Source organism: Electrophorus electricus, chromosome 8 (assembly GCF_041902795.1).
Source record: "Electrophorus electricus isolate QZ-2024a chromosome 8, ASM4190279v1, whole genome shotgun sequence".
Taxonomy (NCBI): domain Eukaryota; kingdom Metazoa; phylum Chordata; class Actinopteri; order Gymnotiformes; family Gymnotidae; genus Electrophorus; species Electrophorus electricus.
This window is the reverse complement of record NC_137504.1, coordinates 9,337,363-9,357,500: the sequence shown is the minus strand read 5'-3', so window position 1 is coordinate 9,357,500 and position 20,138 is coordinate 9,337,363. Positions and strand designations below refer to the sequence as shown.

At 43.1% G+C, this 20,138-nt stretch overlaps 2 protein-coding genes across 3 annotated transcripts in view; both read left to right on the top strand.

Annotated features, from left to right (window-relative positions):
- Window positions 1–788, top strand: part of slc23a1 (solute carrier family 23 member 1) — an 8,565-nt gene extending 7,777 nt beyond the window's left edge. The window contains 2 exon segments of the mRNA XM_081719532.1: window positions 66–161; window positions 271–788. Coding sequence (XP_081575658.1) covers window positions 66–161; window positions 271–533 — 359 coding nt within the window. The 3' untranslated portion in view covers window positions 534–788.
- Window positions 789–8,389: 7,601 nt separating this feature from the next.
- ccnjl (cyclin J-like) lies at window positions 8,390–19,249 on the top strand. 2 transcript variants are annotated; one of them, XM_027022661.3, is made up of 6 exons: window positions 8,390–8,655; window positions 9,229–9,322; window positions 12,007–12,217; window positions 15,883–16,182; window positions 16,376–16,535; window positions 16,678–19,247. In XM_027022661.3, the coding sequence occupies exons 2-6, from the start codon at window positions 9,245–9,247 to the stop codon at window positions 17,153–17,155; spliced, it is 1,227 nt and encodes a 408-aa protein (XP_026878462.2). In that variant the 5' UTR covers window positions 8,390–8,655; window positions 9,229–9,244; the 3' UTR covers window positions 17,156–19,247. The 2 variants fall into 2 exon arrangements, with proteins under 2 accessions (XP_026878462.2, XP_081574963.1); XM_081718837.1 differs by lacking the exons at window positions 8,390–8,655; window positions 9,229–9,322 and adding an exon at window positions 9,334–9,539 and having other exon boundaries at window positions 16,678–19,249.
- Window positions 19,250–20,138: the final 889 nt, after the last annotated feature.

Genomic DNA, 20,138 nt, shown 5'->3' with positions numbered 1-20,138 from the left:
AGATTACATGTAAAAATCACTTGCTCTACATGGTGACTCACTGGGTTTTTTATGTGTTTAATTAGGAGTGCCAGAGCTGGATCAAATTCTTACTGTGCTCCTGACCACAGAGATGTTTGTTGGAGGGTTCTTAGCATTCATGTTGGACAACACCATTCCAGGTACATGCAACATCACAAAGAGAATGAAATCATCATTAACGTTTATAAATCACCAAAGCCTATGAGTCATTATGCTGCTCACATTGTATCTGTGTGTGTTTACATGCAGGCACTAGAAGAGAACGTGGTCTGATCGAGTGGAAGGCTGAGGACTCATCTGATATGGGCAGCGTGAGCTCAGACACATACAACTTTCCAGTTGGCATGGGGTTGGTAAGGCGGTTTGGCTGCCTGCGCTATGTACCCATCTGCCCCACGTTCCGGGGCTTTAAGAGGTGTCAGCACAGAAGCAGCTTGTGTGAGGAACAGGGCATAAAGAGAGCTGAAAGTGTGAAGAACACTCCAGAGAACATGACCTGCACCAAAGTGTAGTCAGTGACCTTGTACTTTGCCATTTTTATGACACGTTTTATACAATGCTAGATTGTTCATAGCTGTGAACTGTTTTCTGTAATAATTAATGTATTTATTATTGCATTATGGGCACTGAATATTTAATAGATGGAATGAATATTAAAGACACAAAATGAATTATGAATGCAGACATACACACAGTCTGAACTTAACGAAGTGCCAAACTGTGGGAGTCCTATTCATGTTGCTTTAAACCTAAAATACTTTTTCTTTTTAAATGATTTAGTTTCGTGCTGAAATAAATGCAGTAGAAATTGTGTTGCCATGTATTTTGTTTCAACTGTATACAAAATTCAATAGTGATCAACAACTAACAAAATGTTATCAAAAAAGGTTCAGGCTGAAAAAGAACTGATTTGCCAGTACATTGGGTCTTATTACAATTGCAATTCTACCTGATTATTTTAGTTAATACAAGCATAATTGTAATTGTATGTACAAGAAGTTAGAAAAATTGCTGCTTGATCTTGAAAACACACATAGCTACAATATACCTCAAGTGTCTGAGGTGGACACATTTCTGATGCAATATACAATATACGATACAATATACAGACTTTCTTGTTTAAATGACTCATTACTACAGGACATGGGACTGTGCATGTAAGATATGCAAAAGTGCCTCAGGCAATACCTTGTAAATGCTGTATTGATGTAGGCACTAGCCTGAGGATCTGTCTCTTCAGTATTTCTTTTATTGATTTAAAGACAATAGTGACAAATATCCATTCACTCATTTACCTCATTCATGACACAAGTCCAGTAGGATTTTGGTGAGCATCTCTTAGTGAAACTGTGAGTCTCTTGTAAAGAGAGGTGTCAGATCTGAGACTATTTGCATATTTGTGAGCCACCGCATATGTGCTAAACAAGTTAAAGTCTCTCAGATACCTGGAAAAGATTCTTGTCAATCTAAACTCCTCCTCTTATTATATTCACCATAATATTTGTGGTTGTACTTGTGAGAAACAGATGTCCCCACAACAGCAAAAAACATCAATGAAATTCCTGTAAATGAGAACATTTTGCTGGTCCTCATTTAAAAATGTGATATTTGTTGTTTTAATAAAAAATGCAGATCTGTGCCTTTGTGTATTAATACGACAGTAGGACTCATCCATTTCAGTTACTAATTCCAGAGGTAGTTTATATCAGTTATGGAGTCCTGAACAGAATATTCAAAATATTTCTTCTGGAATAATTTATTGTATATATGGTATTAAGCATATCTCATATATTTCATAGTCTTTAAGCAGCTTATGTCCAGCATTAGGAGTCTGTGGGCCATCCAATTTAAAGGGCCTGCATTCCATTTTCACTATTATGTCCTATGAAATCTCAGGGTCCTGGTGGCTGCAGCACTGCATGGTGTGCCTGGACATAAGACAGGCAAGGTGGAGTGTAAATGGCAGGGATGTGAAAAGGCGTAAAGGGTACTGGGCAAGGATGTGGCAAAGCAGGGCTAGAGAGCGTCTGCCGTGGCAGGAGGACCTCAATGTACTGGCAGGTCTCTGGGTCAAACAGCATCTTGCGCTGTGGCAGCTGAGGCTTGTCTACATAGAAGCAGTGGCCAGTTTCAGGGTCCAGCAGCAGCTGGTGGGAACTCTGTGCCAAACCTTCACCTACTTCCGGATACAGAAAGCTTGCATTCCCTCTCGTGACCTTGGCACCCAATAATGCGGTGAAAGCTGTGCACTGCTGAGTGTCGGGAGAAGGCTTCTTTGGCCTAGTTTCTTCATTTTCTGACTGGATAGAGGAGGCTTGCACAGTGCATCCATCTGTTTGGCAAGGCAAAGATAGCAGTCTTCCTTCCTCAGATAGCGATCTCATCAAAGGCACAGGACTATTTGTTGGCTGCTTGTGAGATGGCGTTTGTAGCAAGAGAGGGCCTTGAACATAGCTAACTGTTCCCATATGGGGAGAGATGGTCTGGTAGCCTAGGGAATTGGGTTTGTAGAAATATGGAGGCAACACTGGTGTTGGAGCAACAGTTAAAATGCAGGTAGACAGAGGCCCGGCTGAGGTTTGGGATCCGGGAGGTGGGCCTGGTGTTTGGTGACCATCTTTGTTTGCAGAACATATTTGATCTGATGACTTAGAGTTATTTTGCTGCTCAGAACTGACTGAAGGTGGGCAATACTGCTGCACAGCTGCCAGCTCCTGACTCTGAGGTTCACCAGAGCCCCTGCGTTTCTCATATCCTGGCTTGCTGGAGTCCACAGACTGTCCATTTTTGGATATCTCAGTTGAGGTCTCCTCACTAGCTCGTAGCGCTATGTCTGTCCAGTTTGTTTGTTTCACATTTGTGTTGCTACATTGGACATCTGCTTGGCTGGTGGCAATTTGGCTGTTCTGTGCCTCTGGAGATTTTGACAGGGCACAACTGTTTGGCTTGACTGTGCTAATTGGACTGACCTTTGTAAATCCAGCGCTGGGAATATTGTCATGTGATTCCAAGAAAGCAGTAGCCTTAGTTGCACATCCTTTGGGAGTAGCAAGAAGAGGGGCCAGATCTCTGATCCTGTCCAGGGCAAGTGGTGAAGTGAATTTCTGCACATGTAGTTTTTCATCTTGATTGTATCTCTTCCCTTTGTCCCCCCCCTGGTTGTTAATTTGATGGAGCATTTTTGATGATAGATCATGGGCTTTGTCCTCTAGCCCTTGGCCTGCCTCAGCAGGGCCCCTGAATGACAGGCTGTATTTGTTTTTCACTAAGCTACGCATATCCCTTACCATGTGTACAGGGGCTATGGCTTTGAATTTCCCTTGGCTTTGAGCACCCATATTCACTGACAGTCCAGGTGTCCTGAGTTCTCCCCTGTCACTCTGCTGCGCTTTTACAGCACCACACTGAGCAAACTGGGACAGGGCATTATCACTTGTGTTTGCATCCAGACCATGACCCAGGCAGGCAGCCATTGTGGGACTCGGTGTACTTTCTTTGACCTCATTTTGTTTCTTTTCCTTTTCCAAGTTGATTAGGGGCTGATTCTTGACATTTTGTTGTTTATGGGCTCCCTGTGCTGTGCGGCATTCCTCAGGGGTGGTTTTCACCGTGGCCTGCTTGGCAACACTTGGATTGCAGGCTTTGCCTTTTGCTGAATCACAGGATAGCTTCTCCCCAGAGCTCTGGCTACTCAGCCACACTGCTTCCTTACTGAGACCCAGCTTCTCTTTTTCACTCTCGGAAGTGATGGTTATTTCAGTACCACGGCCCAGAAATTCAGTCCTGCTTAAGCCACTGAACGGAGGGTTGAAGCTGTGTTTGGCTATCAGCTTGGCCTGTGTTTTAGAGCTCACACTGATATGTTCTTTAATAGAGCTGCTCTTTGTTTTGGACTTAGGCTTCAGAGTAGGACTTGATGAAAAAGTAAAGCAGTCTGAAAGAGGACCTGTGACTTCATTGCACACCTCCTTAGCAGAAGTCAAGTAATCATTACTGGCTTTGCTATAAGCTATGCTAGGAGCAAATGCTCGATCAGAAACGTCTTGAAGATTCTGTTCATGTTGCATCCTCTTTGAAAGGACACTTTTAATGATGCAGGAAGCCATTTTGGTTTTGCCGGATGTTTCGTCTAGGGATAGTGACTTCTGAAGCCTCTGCTTTCGTTCAGCCTGAACTGAGTGCTGTTCTAATTCACGGCAGTCCTGATGAAGAGCTGCAGGGGTGCTGTGCTGGCGATGGAGAAGGTCCCGGGGCCGGCTGGGCCCCGGGACATGGTGGAGAGCATTATTGTTTTCACTGGAAGGATGTTCTACAGTGTCCCGTCTTTTCAGCTGAATCTGTCTCTTCGGTACAGTCTTTGCACTTCTGTTCACTTCTTTGTGGCTTTCCAAGGCCACGTCAATGCATTCAACACTGCTGGTCTCTGAGCAAGCTGAAGTGTTATGCTTAATTGTTGGTATCATTGACAACTTACAGGACAGAACATCCTTGGACCAACCATGGATGCATCCATCAGAGGACAGCTGAGATGAGGACCAGCAACCATAGTTGTCAGCAGCATCCGAGTAGTCAGCGTCAGGACAGTTGGATCCTAAGTGGTCCAGACTTGTGCGGCTCCTCACTTTGGTGGTTGTCTCAGCTAGCTTTGTGGCCATTCCGAATCCTCCTTTGGTATTGTCTGCAGCACTGCAAAGCTGCCAGGGGCTGCTGCGGGCGGTTGGCAGGAGTGGTCTGGACAGCCAGACGTCTAGACAGCTCTGCTTTTGCAGCGTTCAGGAAACAGGAGGGCTCCGTGGCCGGTGTTGGTAGCAAGTTGCGAGGATACACTCTGAATAACAGTGTGGCGGGATTCTTAACTCCTGCCTGTTGGGTGTGAGCGCAGAGGTGCAGCTTGCAGTCCGTTTTCTATTCCTGGCTCTGAGTGACAGGTCTGCCTGCTCTTTTCCGACCCGAATACTCTGCTCCTCCCCCTCCGATTTCATATAGCTATTGATGGACCCACCTCTGTCGAGCTTGTATTCAGCACTGTGCTTATTGGGGCCCTCTCTGGAGCTTTGCTGATGTACTTCGGTGTCTTATCTTAATGCCAGGGTGTTGTTGTTCTCTTTCCCAGCTATATTGATTTCCTTCACTTGTGGTCAAAATAGTTTTTGAAGTAAATCTGGATTTCACACAGTCATGATTTTCAACAGATTTGGTTGCAGTTTGAGCTGTGGTCATGCTGCTTCTTAATTAATTCCATGGTTTCAATTTCATGGTTTCAATGTCTTTCCTGGATGAGTTACAAGGGTGAGCACAATCTTGCTCAACATCTGTAGACTATATATTTATAGGATTCAGGTTTATAATTTGAGGATGTGTTATTTTAGGACTTGTTATTTTTGATAGTTAAAATTTTGATTCTAACATATGAACGTCTGTGAAGAGACTTTATTTTGTCCACACAGAGATTCTTTAATTAGAGCATCCTGTGACACTGTTTTTTCATCCATCTTTGTTTTAAACTCTTGCAGTAGAGCAATATTCACAGATGAAGAGTTTATTGATATTTCTTCTGCAGGGCCTACAGAGTGTGTGGACTCAGTCCTGCATTGTGGCTCACTGCGGAGAATCCAAACCTCATTTTCCAGAACCTCACTATATTCACTAAGAGAGCAAAGGGCAGTACAATATGAACTTGATGAGTCATCCCATGCGTCATCATCCAGCACTGGGTTAATCTCCTCCTCACCTCCTCTTGTTGTTGGAAACTCATTGGCTTTTCCTTTAAAGTAAAAGGATGAGGGAGTCAAATCTTTTAAAATGTCACTTGGAAAGGTCTTGTCTGTCATTGTAGCAGTTTGGTAGTAACAAAAGACTAGGCTAAAAAAAGAAGAATGAATTTCTTTGTTCCAGTTCTGTAGAACAGGCAGGCAGTGGCCTATTGGGCAGGTCACACCCCCAGAACAGAGGAGTTTATGATCAGAAACAAATGTCTCACATCCAGCAAGGAAGGTCATACGATTCTTATCTGACCACCTCTGCTGAGTTCTGCAGTTTCTCCAGAAAAGAAAAAGAGAGATGTTACTCTTCAACATTGCAGAAGACTTCAAAATGCTTTAAAAGTAACACATTTTTGACTAATTTACTTTTATACTTTTTATATAGTTTTACTATAATGCACTTCTTTTTTTTGTCCTATTTAAGGAGAGAGTGGTCAGTACACTGATGTGTAAGCATACTCTACTATTCCAGTGTTTGTACCAGCTCTTCTGGGTATGTGAAAGAAAAACATTGAAGGTTCCTTGGTGACAGTTACTGTATATGATGCTCTCCCACCTGAAGCCAATTTAAAGTGCTCACCTGATCCAAGATGCCCACCTGGTGGAACTCTTCAGATCAGATTTTTCTGAAACACCTGTCATTGAAAAAAAGAAATATAAACTACAAATTTTATGCATCTTTAAATATATTTTATGTTCACACATGTAAATAGCTAAAACAAGAACTAAGATCAAATACCCTCTTAGAGCCTGTGTTAAGAAAAGGGCTTCAGAACAGATGAATCAGACCTTATATTTTAGCTGATGAGAGCTGGCCCAGGTTATGGGGTCCAGGCCCAATAGAAGTTGAGGAGGTGTTGTGGCAGTTAGCTTTGACAGCAGGTGCTGGTCTAGCTGTGCTGGTGCTGGCCTCTGGAATCCTGCTAGCATGGCCAGTGCAGTCACAGGGCCATCTAAATATAACTTCCTCAGCCCTATAATACTATCATCATAGCGATAGTGCTGGGGTCCTATGGATAAACCTTGGGAAATACCAGCCTTCTAAATGGCCTCTCCAAATAGAGTGGCTACATGAGTGCCTTTGGCCCTATTTTACCACCCAGGCATTTTTAAAATAGAATTTTATTTATTTTTTGGTGGAACTGAAACATTGATATGCTTACTGAACACATGCACATGGCTCATGATGTAGTGTGGTAAAATATATCAGCATGGAATATAGCGCTTCAAGTGTTACTATGCAATGAGAGGCACTGAGGTCATTAAAGAGCAAATATTCAGTGTCCTCCAGGTTTATTGTGCTGTCTGGGATGATCACTGAATGGGACTAGATCATGCATGCTATATAAGTTAAAACATGTGAACCAGTTGATCTTGGCAGAAGAAATGTGTTAATGGCATAATATAATTGGGTGTACTAATATGAGCCCATTGGTATCATTGCACACAAGCCCGCTGAATGTCTTAGATATACATAACTCCCTTTGAGTAGATCAGTGGGTATAACCAGCACTTTAGTGCTAACTTGGGTAAAAGGGGGTGTTACATGCCCAAAAGTGAACTGTAAATATAGGTTATTTTAATTATCCATAAATGTTCTTTGCAAATGCAGTTATATACAATAAATATCAATATTTCAATTTCTTGGTATGTGAAATTGTAAACAATTGTTTAATAAAAATATTACATGGTCCTAATTTCCAAGACTTAGTAGGACTATACCTTTCAAATGGACATAGTATACAAAATACACAGAGTATTTATTTATGTATGTATTTATTTTCTGTGAAAACACTTAGATAACACAAACTACACATTGCCCTAAATTTTCTTCAAACCTTTACATTCTCTTGAATGTTAGAAATTCAGCAATTACATTTAATAATAGGTCACTTTGCAATTAAACGCTTTTGGGAACTTTTTAAAAAATTACCACGGAGATTTTGCATTATTTTTCACAGTGTTCATATCTTTTCGATGACGAGTGCTTAGAATGTGCCTATGTGCCCATGTGTTTATAATTCAGGGGCCATCTAGTGGTCAGATATCGATAAAGCGTTTATAAATGCCGGGGCTTTTAATTTGAAAACATTCGGTGCCGTTTTATTAAATTCATCCTAACGCACATGCTGGAAAATAGCAGCTAAATGGTAAATGTGCAGAGTTTGTTGAATATATGATTATCAAAGGGTAACGTTGTTCTATGTATTTGAAATCACCCAACGAGTTTTTGGAAAACGAAGAGGACAACAGTTAACCTCTTAAATAAATCTGAATGAATAAATAAAATGTAACCTAATCAAATATCCATAAATGGGATCCATCTATACTTCGTTTATCACTATACATAATACTGGAGTTAATTACAACTAAATTAACTTATAAGACAAATAACACAATATGCTTATATGAGTTTTCAACACTTACAGTGAAGAACATATAACTTAAAGCATATTTTCTAAACTTTAAAATATAGACATGTCGGGTAATAATGTTTAGGCCTTAAAGGAGACATGGTGTTTCAATGGCCCTGGACTCCTCCCCGTTTAAACCATTCATCTTGCTTCTCACTACAATATCATTAGGGTGTCCGCTCTGGCCACTGGGGGAACACCGCACGGGACGACGAGGGAAAAAACTCGTCTTTCTAATAAGTCAAACTTATTAGGAAACACGAGGCAGTGAGGGGGAAAGATCCTTCACATTGGAGTGTTTGTGTGGTACACGACAATAATCTTGGTTAGGTATTGTTTCTCTACGAATGAAAGGTGTTCGTTCGTCCGACAAAGGATATAGGACAGAATGCAGCAATTCTGAAACAAAGGGGTTTGGAGTGTCGTTGTCTCTTCAGTGGAAAGACACGGGTCGTGAGGTAATGCCGCACAAATCGGCGTGTTTCTGACCTTTTTAAAGACTGCGCACTCTACTTCGGTCTTTGCGAAGTTTAAAGGCTGTTTGTTGTCGAGTTAAGTTGTGTTTTAAGCCACAACTGTGTACTTTACGGAGCTTGATGTAGACTAATAAACGACTCGTGGTTTGCTGGTGGCAGTAGATCCCAAATCTGTCGCTTTAGATTTGGTGTGGTAGTTCCTAAAATTGTACATTCGGCCGCGCTGTGTCTTAAAACAGCAAATCATTTTTAGTGATGTAGTGTTATAACAGGGCAAAGTAACGAGGCGTGATATCAACTACATACAAAGAGGGGTTATGCTATAGCCGAGCTTTTAAGTAACTGCTTGAGCAACTTTGTGAACTCTCACAACTGATGGTGCAGGTTACAGTATAGAACAACTTTTATATTTAATTTTAATTAGAAATATTTAATGCAACACTCTTCTCAGGTTTTGTGGATATGATGAGAGCAGGTAAATGTTGAGTATGTATATATTTGTTTTGACTTAAGGATGTATTGGAAATAATGAATTGTTTCTATATTTTCTTACAGGCTAAGGCCTTTCTGAATGGGAAAGATGGAACCAGAGGGACAGTGGTGGAAAAGCCAGCTGGCAGCAGACATCCATCAGGCTCTTCGGATTAAGGTGAGCGTCCCCGTCAGAGTCTCAGCATGGTGATTTTTCATCTAACATTCATCTATGTTTTTCAGCTTGGTCTCGGAATAATTTGGAACAATTCAGATTGGTCTGATTTCCAGCTGTCTTTGAAGCTGAGGTGTGAAATCTCACATCTCCTTAAGAAAACATCCCATGTGTCCCCTCCTTCTCTGTGGAATGGACAATGTTCCTGCCCTACACAACAGTTAATAGCCTTTACTTCCTAGATCCTTAATATGGATGCCATTAAAAGCTGCCCATCCTACCCACCATTTCTTCTCATTTAAGCGCTGTGACTGATATGCTCAGATGTACGGTATGAAGAGAATACACTTAGTGCTTCTTTTTCAGTTGTTTTCTTGAACAGTTGGGCAAATTAGAAACTCTTGTGTAGGAGCACTGGGAAATGGCTTCAGTAGAACCTGAACCTTGTGGGGATGTGGAGGAGTTTGCTGTGTGCTGACAGTCTGATGGGGATGCAGGGAGGAAGTGCATTTGCTCAGTCTGGCTGGTTGTCCTTGAAGTGTTAACTGTGTGTTGTTCTCTTATTGTCTGGCCTGTTTATAGTGGGCTGTATATCATGCCCATGTCCTGTTGAGAGTGCAGAGTGGAAATTTTCTGTTTTGGTTTGTTTGTACTTGAGTTTGACTATTAACAAGATGGTATAAAGATGAATCATTGCTACTAATTGTAAGACCATTAATTTTTTTCCTGTAATTTAGTGTTTCAAGGAGATGGCAGTGGCCCATAAGATAATACATCTATGTTTCTTGTAATAGTTATTTAATCTAGTTTATTTTAATATTTGTATCTAAATATAGTCCAGTTGGAGACTTAATTTGATGATTGGATCTATATTGCACTACTGAAGTTCTCTATGTGGCTCCTGTGAAAGCTAACAGCAGAATTATAGGCGAGTAAAGCCTTAGTACTGCAGAATTCAGAATGTCAAACCTGATTCAGTGCATGTGTTTTAGATTGTGTTCATATGCAAGAATTGTTTAGCAAACTTGTCACAATTAAATTTCATTCCAAGTGACTGGAGTATGGTTCCACTTGAGAACTGATGTTAAGTATGACAAATTTAGGAAGCATGTTTGTTTGTGTTAACTGCTAGGATGTGTCACTAAGTGGGGAGCTTTGCCGTTTCAAAAGAGGCATTTGACTGATTTCATGTCTATACTGGCTTGTGAAACACAGGCTCCAGTGACTTCCAATGGTGGCTCATGGGAAGCAACAAAAAAAAATTGCAGTGCTGCTGGGTGAATATACAGCAAGTCATGAGCATGAAGAATGGAGTTTAAAAACAGATGCAAATGCTTTGTTGTGTGTTTTACTTCTATGGGTTGTTCCCTTGAGTAATCTGTAGTAAAACATTTGCCATGCGTGTTTCTGCCGTTCCACCGCAACTTTACAAAATGTTTCTCTTTCAGTTCCCTCCTGCACGGCATCAGTTTAATACACAGCAGCACTGAAACCATTTACACTGCTGTTTGTGAAAATGCACACTAGCCTTATTGTTGCTGCATTGCCACATCAGAATAATCTGTGTCGTCTTGTTCAGATTATTCTGTAATGGAATGCCGAAATATTCTGTGGAATTAATATTCTCCCAGATCAGATGAAGGTTGCTCTGTGTTGTACATGGGTGACTGGTTGAATACCCTCCCATGTGGCTGGCATTTTTCTCGCCTGCTCTGTTGCTGAATTCGTTTGGATTTACCAGCTTGTTTACACACAGCAGTAATGAGAACCAGTCCCTTTTAAAATGCTGTATAATGTAGCATGCCTGATTAGACTGGCAGTTTATAGGAGTATGACTACATTTTCATAATTGGTGTTGCGGTCCCTATGCTAACAATTCCACTTCACTGGTTTTATTTTTTGCTTTTTAAAATTGTTACTTAAATGTCTGAGAATTCTAGCCATTCTCTGGGATTTCTTTCATGATGGAAGCAACCTTGTGGAAACTAGCATGACTAGGAAGATGCAGGATGAGTGAACTGATTTGGCTAGTTTTACTTCCTCTGCTCTTGCTCATTTGATCTATGGATTCTTTAAAATTTCCCAAATCAAAGGGACTTACTTCACTTCTAAGCCTTACTGCTCTAGGAATGATGACTGTGTTCTAGCACAGGGACGTGTAGTTGATGCACCGATCATCCATTCAAGGAGAGCAGCAGCTGTAGAGTTGTCTAAACTGTGGATGGCCTCCACAAAGGGGCAGGGGGAGAGGGTCAGGGCCCAGCCCCTCTCCCCCTGAGGGACAGATGGTTGGGAGACTTGACGGCTGCGCCTGCAAAGGAACCGGCACGCTCTCAGACAGCCATCATAAAGCAGAAGTGCTGGAAAGCCGAGCGTTAAATGTGCCATTATCATTTTATGCCGTTTCAGTTTCTATTTAATAGACTGCAGCTGGGAAAGTATTTAAATGAATCGATTGTTGACAAAATATTAAGAAAATCCTGTTAACCTTAACCATTAGTGCACTAACAGGAATTAATGAATGTAGCTCAGTGTACAATATTTGAATATTTATCATCTTTCACTGAGGAAAGCAGAATCCCCTAACGGGTCAAAGGGACTTTTTTTTAATCCATTCCCCCCCCCCCCCCACCCTACTGCCACAGCCTTTCCTGTCCACCTTCATCCATGTCTTCCTCTCTCCTCAGGAGCTGAAGCTGCCCACATACCACGCCCATTCACCGCAAATCGGAATGAGACGCTACTTTGCAGACCTCCTGGCCGTCCTCAGTAACCGCTACCAGCTGTGCCCCACTGCGCGTCACCTGGCAGTCTATCTTCTCGACCTTTTTATGGACCACTATGATGTGGCAGTGAGGCAACTCTACGTCATAGCCCTCTCCTGCCTGCTCTTAGCCAGTAAGTCAGCTTCCTAGTGTAGACTCAGTGCACGTCTTTCCAAGAAGAATGCCGCGCACAGCTAAAATGGTGGAGCAATGTCCCAGTTGTCGCTTTAGTCTCCACCACCAAAATGAAATGATGAGCTTGCCTTTGTTAGGTTTAACATTAATTGCAGAGTTTGTGCATCAGAATGCCACATGCTGTAGTTTGCCCTGCGGGTCGTTACTGGCTGTGGCGGCACTCATTTTGGCCGGCGCTGTGCCGTGGGGCAGCTGTGTGGACGGGAGGCCACGGCCTCCACAATCCCCACAGGGCCCTCACTTAGTCGTCAAGGCAACATTCACACCGACAAATCTGACGGTCCCCTGCTCTACAGAGCTGAGCAAACCCAGCTGGCCTGCTGGGGATGGATTCCATGCTGGGTTCACCTCCGAGCCAGTGCTGATGTCTGACTCGGATTGAGCTTGGAGGACAGCCTGTGCTGGCTCTTCAGGAGAGATACGTTGAGTGGTGGTATGGCCGTACTGCTTGATATCCTCATGAGATTTATTATTCAGGAAACAGGTTAGTCTGTCTTGCCAATCAGTGCAAAAAGCAATGTGGTGATGTGTTATCAGTTACAGGCATGTGTGCTTACACCCGAACAATGTGAGGCAAAAATGAGGCACAGGTGAGACAACAGGAGGAGTCTTGCTTGTATGGCAGTCTGTTGGGATTTGACATGACTTAGAAACTGGGTCCTTTATCACACCCTACATCTATATCCCCAAGTCCAAATTGATTGGAGGAAATTGTCCTTAGAGAATAACCAAAAAAAAAATCAAGCAAGTGTGTCCTTGGTGTGTGTACATTTTAAGACCTTTTAGCATTCTGCATTCATGGAATATTTGGTTTGCCTTTTAACAGTGTTGTACTGTTAATAACAAAGTCCCTGTGTTTTCTGCCCACATTTCATCCTCTGCTTAAAACATATTCAGTTTGTTTCAACAACAGCTTCTTTATGTCCTGAAATCTTGGATTCATCCCTCTGATGTTTCGTTTGATTTCTTAGAAGAGGGTTGTTTGGGCTGGCTGACAATTGGCACAGTGCAGACATTAATTAATAGCGTTAGACTGAATGAGTAATGACCTTGTTGATGTTCCATGTTTGAAGCCCCCCTCCCTTTCCTGACTCATTGATTCACGCAACTGCTGCTATTGTTGGGCACATCTTCGAGCTGCTTACTCTGAGCGGCGAGTGTGCGAGGGGCCAAGGGAGTCCTGCTCTAGGCCTAGCCCGGGGGACGCAGCTATTCAGGCCGAGGACATTATTTATTTTGACAAATGGAGGGGTATTGCTCACTTTGAATAGAACAATATGCCTCACAGAATCCAGGGCATATTTTTAGATAGGCCTGCCCAAGTCTGTGCTTTTAATTTGTTTCTCTACAGTTGCTTTGTTTTCTGAAATCCCTTCTCAAATCTCTGTTACTTTGATGTGGTTTAATCATGGCTTTCATCTAAGCCTGCCTGCCTCAGTGCACCTCTTTCCCTTCATCAGCTCTCTAGCCTCAAGCTTTCTGCAGGCAGCACCAGTGAGTGTGTGCAGAAGAACCCTGCCTGCCACTGGAGTCTAGACCGAGTGTTGTGTAATAATTGTAGAACTAATGGGCAAAACGACTGCTCTTAAAGCCAGTGTTGTGATAGTAATGCTTGAGGGGCTGCCATGTGCAGCTTTGTGGAATGCGTGGATGCACCCTAGCGTCTGGTGTTATCAGCTGTGTTTTTTGTGCGAGTGAGGGGGAGGAGAGGAGCCCACTGCCTTTAAATCCAGCACAATTTCCTCTCAAGCGCCTGGCAAATGCCAGATTTGTTATGCTAACTAGTTTAGAGTACGTCTCTCGGCACAATGCCTGTCAAAAAGTGGATGACTTTAGAGTTACATTTTCTTTAGCCAGACGCAGGCCATTCAGAATTGTCAATAGGTGTCACTGGCACCATTATTTCCAGACTTTGGCAATAATGTTTTTGGTTTAAAAAGAAGTAACATATATATTTTGAACAATTTCCACCCAAGACAAATTGCATAGTAACTCATTTGTAGCATGGCTAATGTGCCACCGCCCCCCCCAAAAAAAACTTTTCTTCCCTTCCAAAATTTCTAGAAAGCAATGTAGCATAGCATATCCATTGCTGGTTCTCTCGCTCTCTTTCTCTCCTCCACCTCTCCCCACCCCCAGGCTGAGATGGAGGAGGGGAGGCCAGAGCAGCCTGGAGGGGCAGGTTTGAACTGAAACACTCAGCAGGGTTTCTGATGTTCAGATTAGTGTGACGGACGTCCCCCGAGGTTTGATGCTAATGAAGGGCGTTAATAATACTTGGATAATTGAGAAAAGAGAGGCTTGTATCATGGGTGCTGGAGAAGCATGGTATAAAAATGAATAAATCTCAAAATGTGCAAGTGAGATTAAATGTACAGCACACGTTACTAATATAAATGTCATGCATACTAGCGCTGGAACCACTGAATGGTGAAGTGTAAATTAAAAGAATCAAAATGCCAACAGAGAGGGTGAAGGAAATCTCATTTTCTGTCAGCAGCCCAATCGCCCAAAATGGTATTACATGTTTTACTATTGAAAAGTTGTCAACATGCTGTGCTCTTAAATGTCTCACACACGTTAAAATTTTAGATAGATGACTGAAGTTCTAGCTTTCAGCAGAATTTAGTTTTCTGTGAGCCATTTTGACATCCATGCATAGTACATGGTAGCTAGACACAAGGCTTTCCGCATGGAATGCAGGTGTGACCACTGTTTGTGAAGAATTTTATTGAACCCCTGCTCCTTGGCTAAGGTCCTCTTCACACCCACCACTGATCTGAGGACAGGGGCCCCCTGTGAGCGACCAAGCGTGCGCTGGAGGGGTCGGGGGTCACAGGTCCTTTATTGTTGGGGCATCCAACTGCAGGGGAAGTAATAGAGGGGAGCCTAGTACTTTGCTGTAAAGATATTAACACCTAGAACAAGGGGAGGGGGTACAAAGGGCACTAAGGAATTCTAGTCTAAGGAACAGTCAGCACAGACCTCCTCTCATTAAACCACAATGCTTTGTCTGCCATGTACCATCATGCCAGTTTTAAAGATATGATGTTTGCTGAAGACTATCTTATCTGATTGTTACCGCTGCATCAAAAAATGAGCTGAAAATGCCTTCCGTGTTTGCTGTCCGCACTGCGGCATGCGAGTGCATGGACAATTCTGACGTCTGGACTCTGTGCTAATTGCTTATTCTGCCTGGCAGACTGACCTCTCGGAGATGCTGACGCCTGAAATGCCAACAGTGAAATGTGTGAATGGCGGTTCACACCCAGGGCTCTGCCCCCCCTGTTGCTCTGTCCTCATCAGAGACCGCTGCTGCTGCTGTTTCATCTGCTTACATTGTAATGGCGTGATTTGTGCATTATCTTTGGAGCTATATGAATGGCAACAAGGAAGATGCTTGTTTTTGTTTAAACTTGCATAACGTCTAGATTTAAAATCATGTCATGCTGATGGACATTCGCACAGTGTTCCTTTAGTGTTTTTTTTTTTTTTTTTTTTTTTTCTCTCTCTCTCTTTGAAGTCACTCATGTTATGGACTCCACAGTCCCAGACAGAAATCTTGCCCATCAGTTAAGCCTTTGTGCCTTTGTCATCTTGTAGGTAAATTTGAGGAGAAGGAGGACAGAGTTCCCAAACTGGAGCAGCTGAACACTCTGGGCTTCATGTGCAGTTTGAACCTCGCCCTCAACAAGCGTGACCTCATTAAAATGGAGCTTCTGTTGCTGGAGACCTTTGGCTGGAACCTGTGCATGCCCACGCCCGCCCACTTCATTGACTACTACCTCCACGCCGCTGTGCAGGAGGGAGACCTGCACAACGGCTGGCCCCTGACCTCGCTGTCCAAGACCAAAGCCTTCATGGACAAGTACACACACTACTTCCTAGAAGTCTCCCTCCAAGGTGCAAATTCCAGATTGAAATGAGTAATCTGATGAATTCAAGTATATAAGTGTGTGCACTTAAAAAAAAAAACCCAAAAAAAACAATAGATTTGTTAATAACGGGGCTAAGAATGGAAAAGATGATATGCATGCTAATGAAACAGATAATATGCAGATTATTTTCTCAGAATGACACATGTCTCTTGTTCCAGACCATGCCTTCCTGAGTTTCCGGCCCTCTCAGGTGGCTGCGGCCTGCGTTGCGGCCTCCCGCATCTGCCTACAGATCTCCCCCAGCTGGACCACGGTGCTACACTTGCTCACGGGCTATTCCTGGGACCACCTGACTCAGTGCATCCAGCTCATGCTGCTGTAAGAGCAGGCCATGATTATAGTGCATAATGCAGATAGAATCAGTATGTGTAAAGGTATAGCATTTGAATCTACTGGTGTGGCTCAGAAATGTGGAATAGCTTTTAACCCTTTCACATTTTTCTCCATGTCTTTCTTAAAGTGCCCATGACAACGATGTGAAAGAAGCCAACAAATCCAAGTCGTCCCCGTCGTCCGTCCAGGGTCTGCAGCCTCAGGCCCACGCCTCCCCCAGCGTGGCTGCCACGGTGCTCCAGAGGCAGCCCGCCTCAGGCTCCCAGCAGCTGCTGCTCGAGGCGGGTGGCTACGCGCAGCTCACCCAGCACTCCCCCGCCCTGTCCCAGCTGCACGTCCTGGCTGACTGCCAGGCCCTGGGCCCTGTGGCCTCGCGGGACTACCTTCAGCCACACCAGGCTGGCCTGCTCTCGGCCTCCTTACCGCCCGCCTCCTTTCCGTCGTTCCCCAGCCTGGCGTCGGGGCTTTGCGGCCTGCCCCTGCAGGGTCCCCTCTCCGTGCAGGTGGGCGTGGGGGCCGAGCCACGGCACTGCGTGGGCCTGGCCTACGGCACCGGTTACCTGGGCTCCCACCACAGCTTCACGGCCAGCTGCTTTGACAGGTGACGCCAGGACAGGGAGGACAGAGTGAACTTGGGTCGCCCGCTGTCCTCCGCTCTCCCTTCCTCCAGCGCACCCTCTGCCCTTGAAGGGCTTCGGCTCAGTCAGAGGCACAAACTTTCCAAACAGAAGACCAACAGACGTGCGGATCCTGCAGAGGTCATAGTGTTGACTTAGGTCAACAGGAGAGCCTGTTTTTTTTTTGTTTTCTTCCTCATGTCCCTTGATTTTAATATATAGCTGCCTGTTTCTCCAGCTGATAAGAAAGGACCTTCTGGGACAGACAGATTTCCTAAGCAAAGCCTACATTGAGAGAGAAAGGGGAGAAAGAATGCCAGTAGTAAAAGATATGTTTATTACACACTTAGCATGTGGAGCATTTTGTGTCCATACAAAGCCTTAAGAAGAGAACCAGTGGAGATCTAGACTCCAGAACTGCTTTTTTAAAACAAGGAGTTCTTGTAATTTCACACTGGAGTTACTGTGTCGTCCTTTGATGCTGCTGCCTTAAAAATGAAACGATGGCTTTATGACCAAGAAACCTGTCTCCCTTCTGGTATCGTTTACAGTGAGAAACCACATATCAGGGATGCACAGATTACTTGAAAGAAACGATGCCATTGAAACAGCTGATGTTTGTATGAAGTGGTTAATTTCTTCTCTCTTTTATTTTTTAATGAGTCTGCTTTAAAGGTGTCTATAAGGAATGTTGCTGTTACACTGTGGTCGCCACTCTTGGCCCAGAGCCCTGTCCCTTTGGTTTTCCTGCAGGCAGATGGAGTGGAAATCCCCAGGGGACAGGGGCATCTGTCCTCCTCTCTGTAGCTCATACTGGTGGAAGCTGAGCTTTACAAGCTATTTACCCATGGGGGGGAATCCCTTGATTCATGCATGTTAAGCTCACTACAGCACAAAGATGACTTGTCTTTTACCTCATCCATTTGGTCACTGTGGTCCATTCAAATTACCTCACATGCCTGCTGTGACTTGGATCTGTCATGATGGTTGGAAACATTATTTTTCATATTGAGTAAAATATAGGTTATAATAAGGTATACTCGTGCATCCTCGGCTGTGCTACTGATTTGCTTTGTCTTTTTGGAGAGTTATGGTTGTCCACACATGGACATCAGTGAAACTGAGATGGGACACTTGGGTTGACACCTGAGATTTTCTCTTCCATTTCATGGAACGTTACCATTCCAAATGCTTTCTTTTGTTTTATGAAAATGTCAGCAAGTGTTGCGTTCTTAAACAAATTCTAAGTGAAGTATGATATTCATGAAGCAGACTCCAACGTTCAACCATAATTCATAAGGGATTGGTGCATGAAACTAGAGATTAGACTAACACTAACCCGACTCGGTCCATTTCTCTCAGGTTTTGCAGGGATGTCAACTGCACAATAAATATGTTCTTAACCGGCAGCAAGACCAAAGTGTCTGCTTTGTCCTGCTAAATGATAAGCTTTTTGACCACTTTACAGGACTTGATCAAAATCATCCTCTGAAAGTCCTGGACTTTGAACTACCTCAATGTACACCATTTAGTTTTGTTTGTGTTTTTTTTTTGGGGGGGGGGTGCTACTGATTTCTGCAGGACATTTTATTTCAGTACAGTCCTTCTGACTGGTCATAAGGTTCAGTGTTTTATTCCCTAAACAATATTCTTTCTTTCTTTCTTTCTTTCTTTTATGTTGAAGTCCCATGTTTTATGTAGGTAGATGCATTGTGTTTACTGTAACGGATACACGCACTGATTCGTATTTCAGTTCATTGTAAAGTGAAGCCTCTGTGTGTGCAATATGTAACCATTCGTTTTTTTTTTGTTTTGTTTTTTTTTTTGTTACTTTTAAGCATTTTTACAACTAGTTTATTTTAGCATTAGTGTTTTTTTATAACAAGATATTATTGCTGAAAGGCAGTGATTTTTATTTTCCACCAAGAAAATGTTGCACATTGCAACCAATGTCTCCTAAATCTCTAGAAATTTAGTAGACTTTTGAGTATTGATAGAGCTCATTCCGTGGTCTATGGTTTTATTTAAAAGCCTCAATTTGTGCAGAAGAGAGATACCTGTGTTGAGGGGGGGGGGGATAACAACATGTAATTTGGATGTAAATCCTGGAAAAAAATAAAATGAGCATACATGTAGTAGAAATGTCCATGTTATGGCACTATGCTATTGTGAATACTGAAAGTGGCTAATTTGCATAGCTCAGTGGTTGTTTTAATATGAATGTCTGGACTCATTACACATGAAAAGAGAATGTGTGTGGGAGGTGTTCCTTCGTTGGCTCCACCCTAAATAACATTGCCCTCCCTCTTTCCTCTGACACCCCACTTTGTGTCGGGTTTAAGACAATAGAGGAGATTCCTGCCCTGCTTGGCTCTTTCCTGTCACTAAACACCACTAAACAAATAATGAGAAAACAGCCTTGTCTAGATCAAAATTTGTCTGAATGAAAAATTTAAAAAGGGATGCAGCGCAATGGTCAGTTCCAGGAAAAGAGCAGAGATGAAACATTAAATAATATAACCACCACCCAGGAGGTATGCTGTGGAAGCTGTCAGTCTTGGAAGTATTTCAGCAATATGATCTTAGTTCATAAATTCCCCAAAGACCATAAAAGCACTTCGAAGGCAAGAACTTCATGGTTAAATAGTTCCACCACTCCTAGTGGCCATATGTATTTTTACCTAAAAATTATTTTGTGATGTGAAACTCGGCAGTGTAATTATCACTTAAAAATAGATAACACTGTTTGGATGGATGAATACTTTCAAGAAACTCCTTAGATCCTGGAATAATGTGCAGCTGATAAGCAGTGTATGCCAGGATAGGGTGTAATGCTAGATTAGTTGGTTTGTTGAGAGAGTGATCTTATCTGAATAGTTAGTGTGTAGACAGGGCTAGAGGGGGTGGTCTACAAGGCAGAGAAGGAGCAGGGAGCGTCCTTTGTGCGAGTCCTCTGTGGGGGGCATATGTG

What these genes read in the sequence shown, in the direction of transcription:
- ccnjl (XM_027022661.3), top strand. Translation starts at nt 9,245, where the DNA reads ATGGGAAAGATGGAACCAGAGGGACAGTGGTGGAAAAGCCAGCTGGCA. An exon ending in ATCAGGCTCTTCGGATTAAG is followed by an intron (nt 9,323 to 12,006) that starts GTGAGCGTCCCC and finishes CTCTCTCCTCAG; the next exon opens with GAGCTGAAGCTGCCCACATA. An exon ending in TGCATCCAGCTCATGCTGCT is followed by an intron (nt 16,536 to 16,677) that starts GTAAGAGCAGGC and finishes TCTTTCTTAAAG; the next exon opens with TGCCCATGACAACGATGTGA.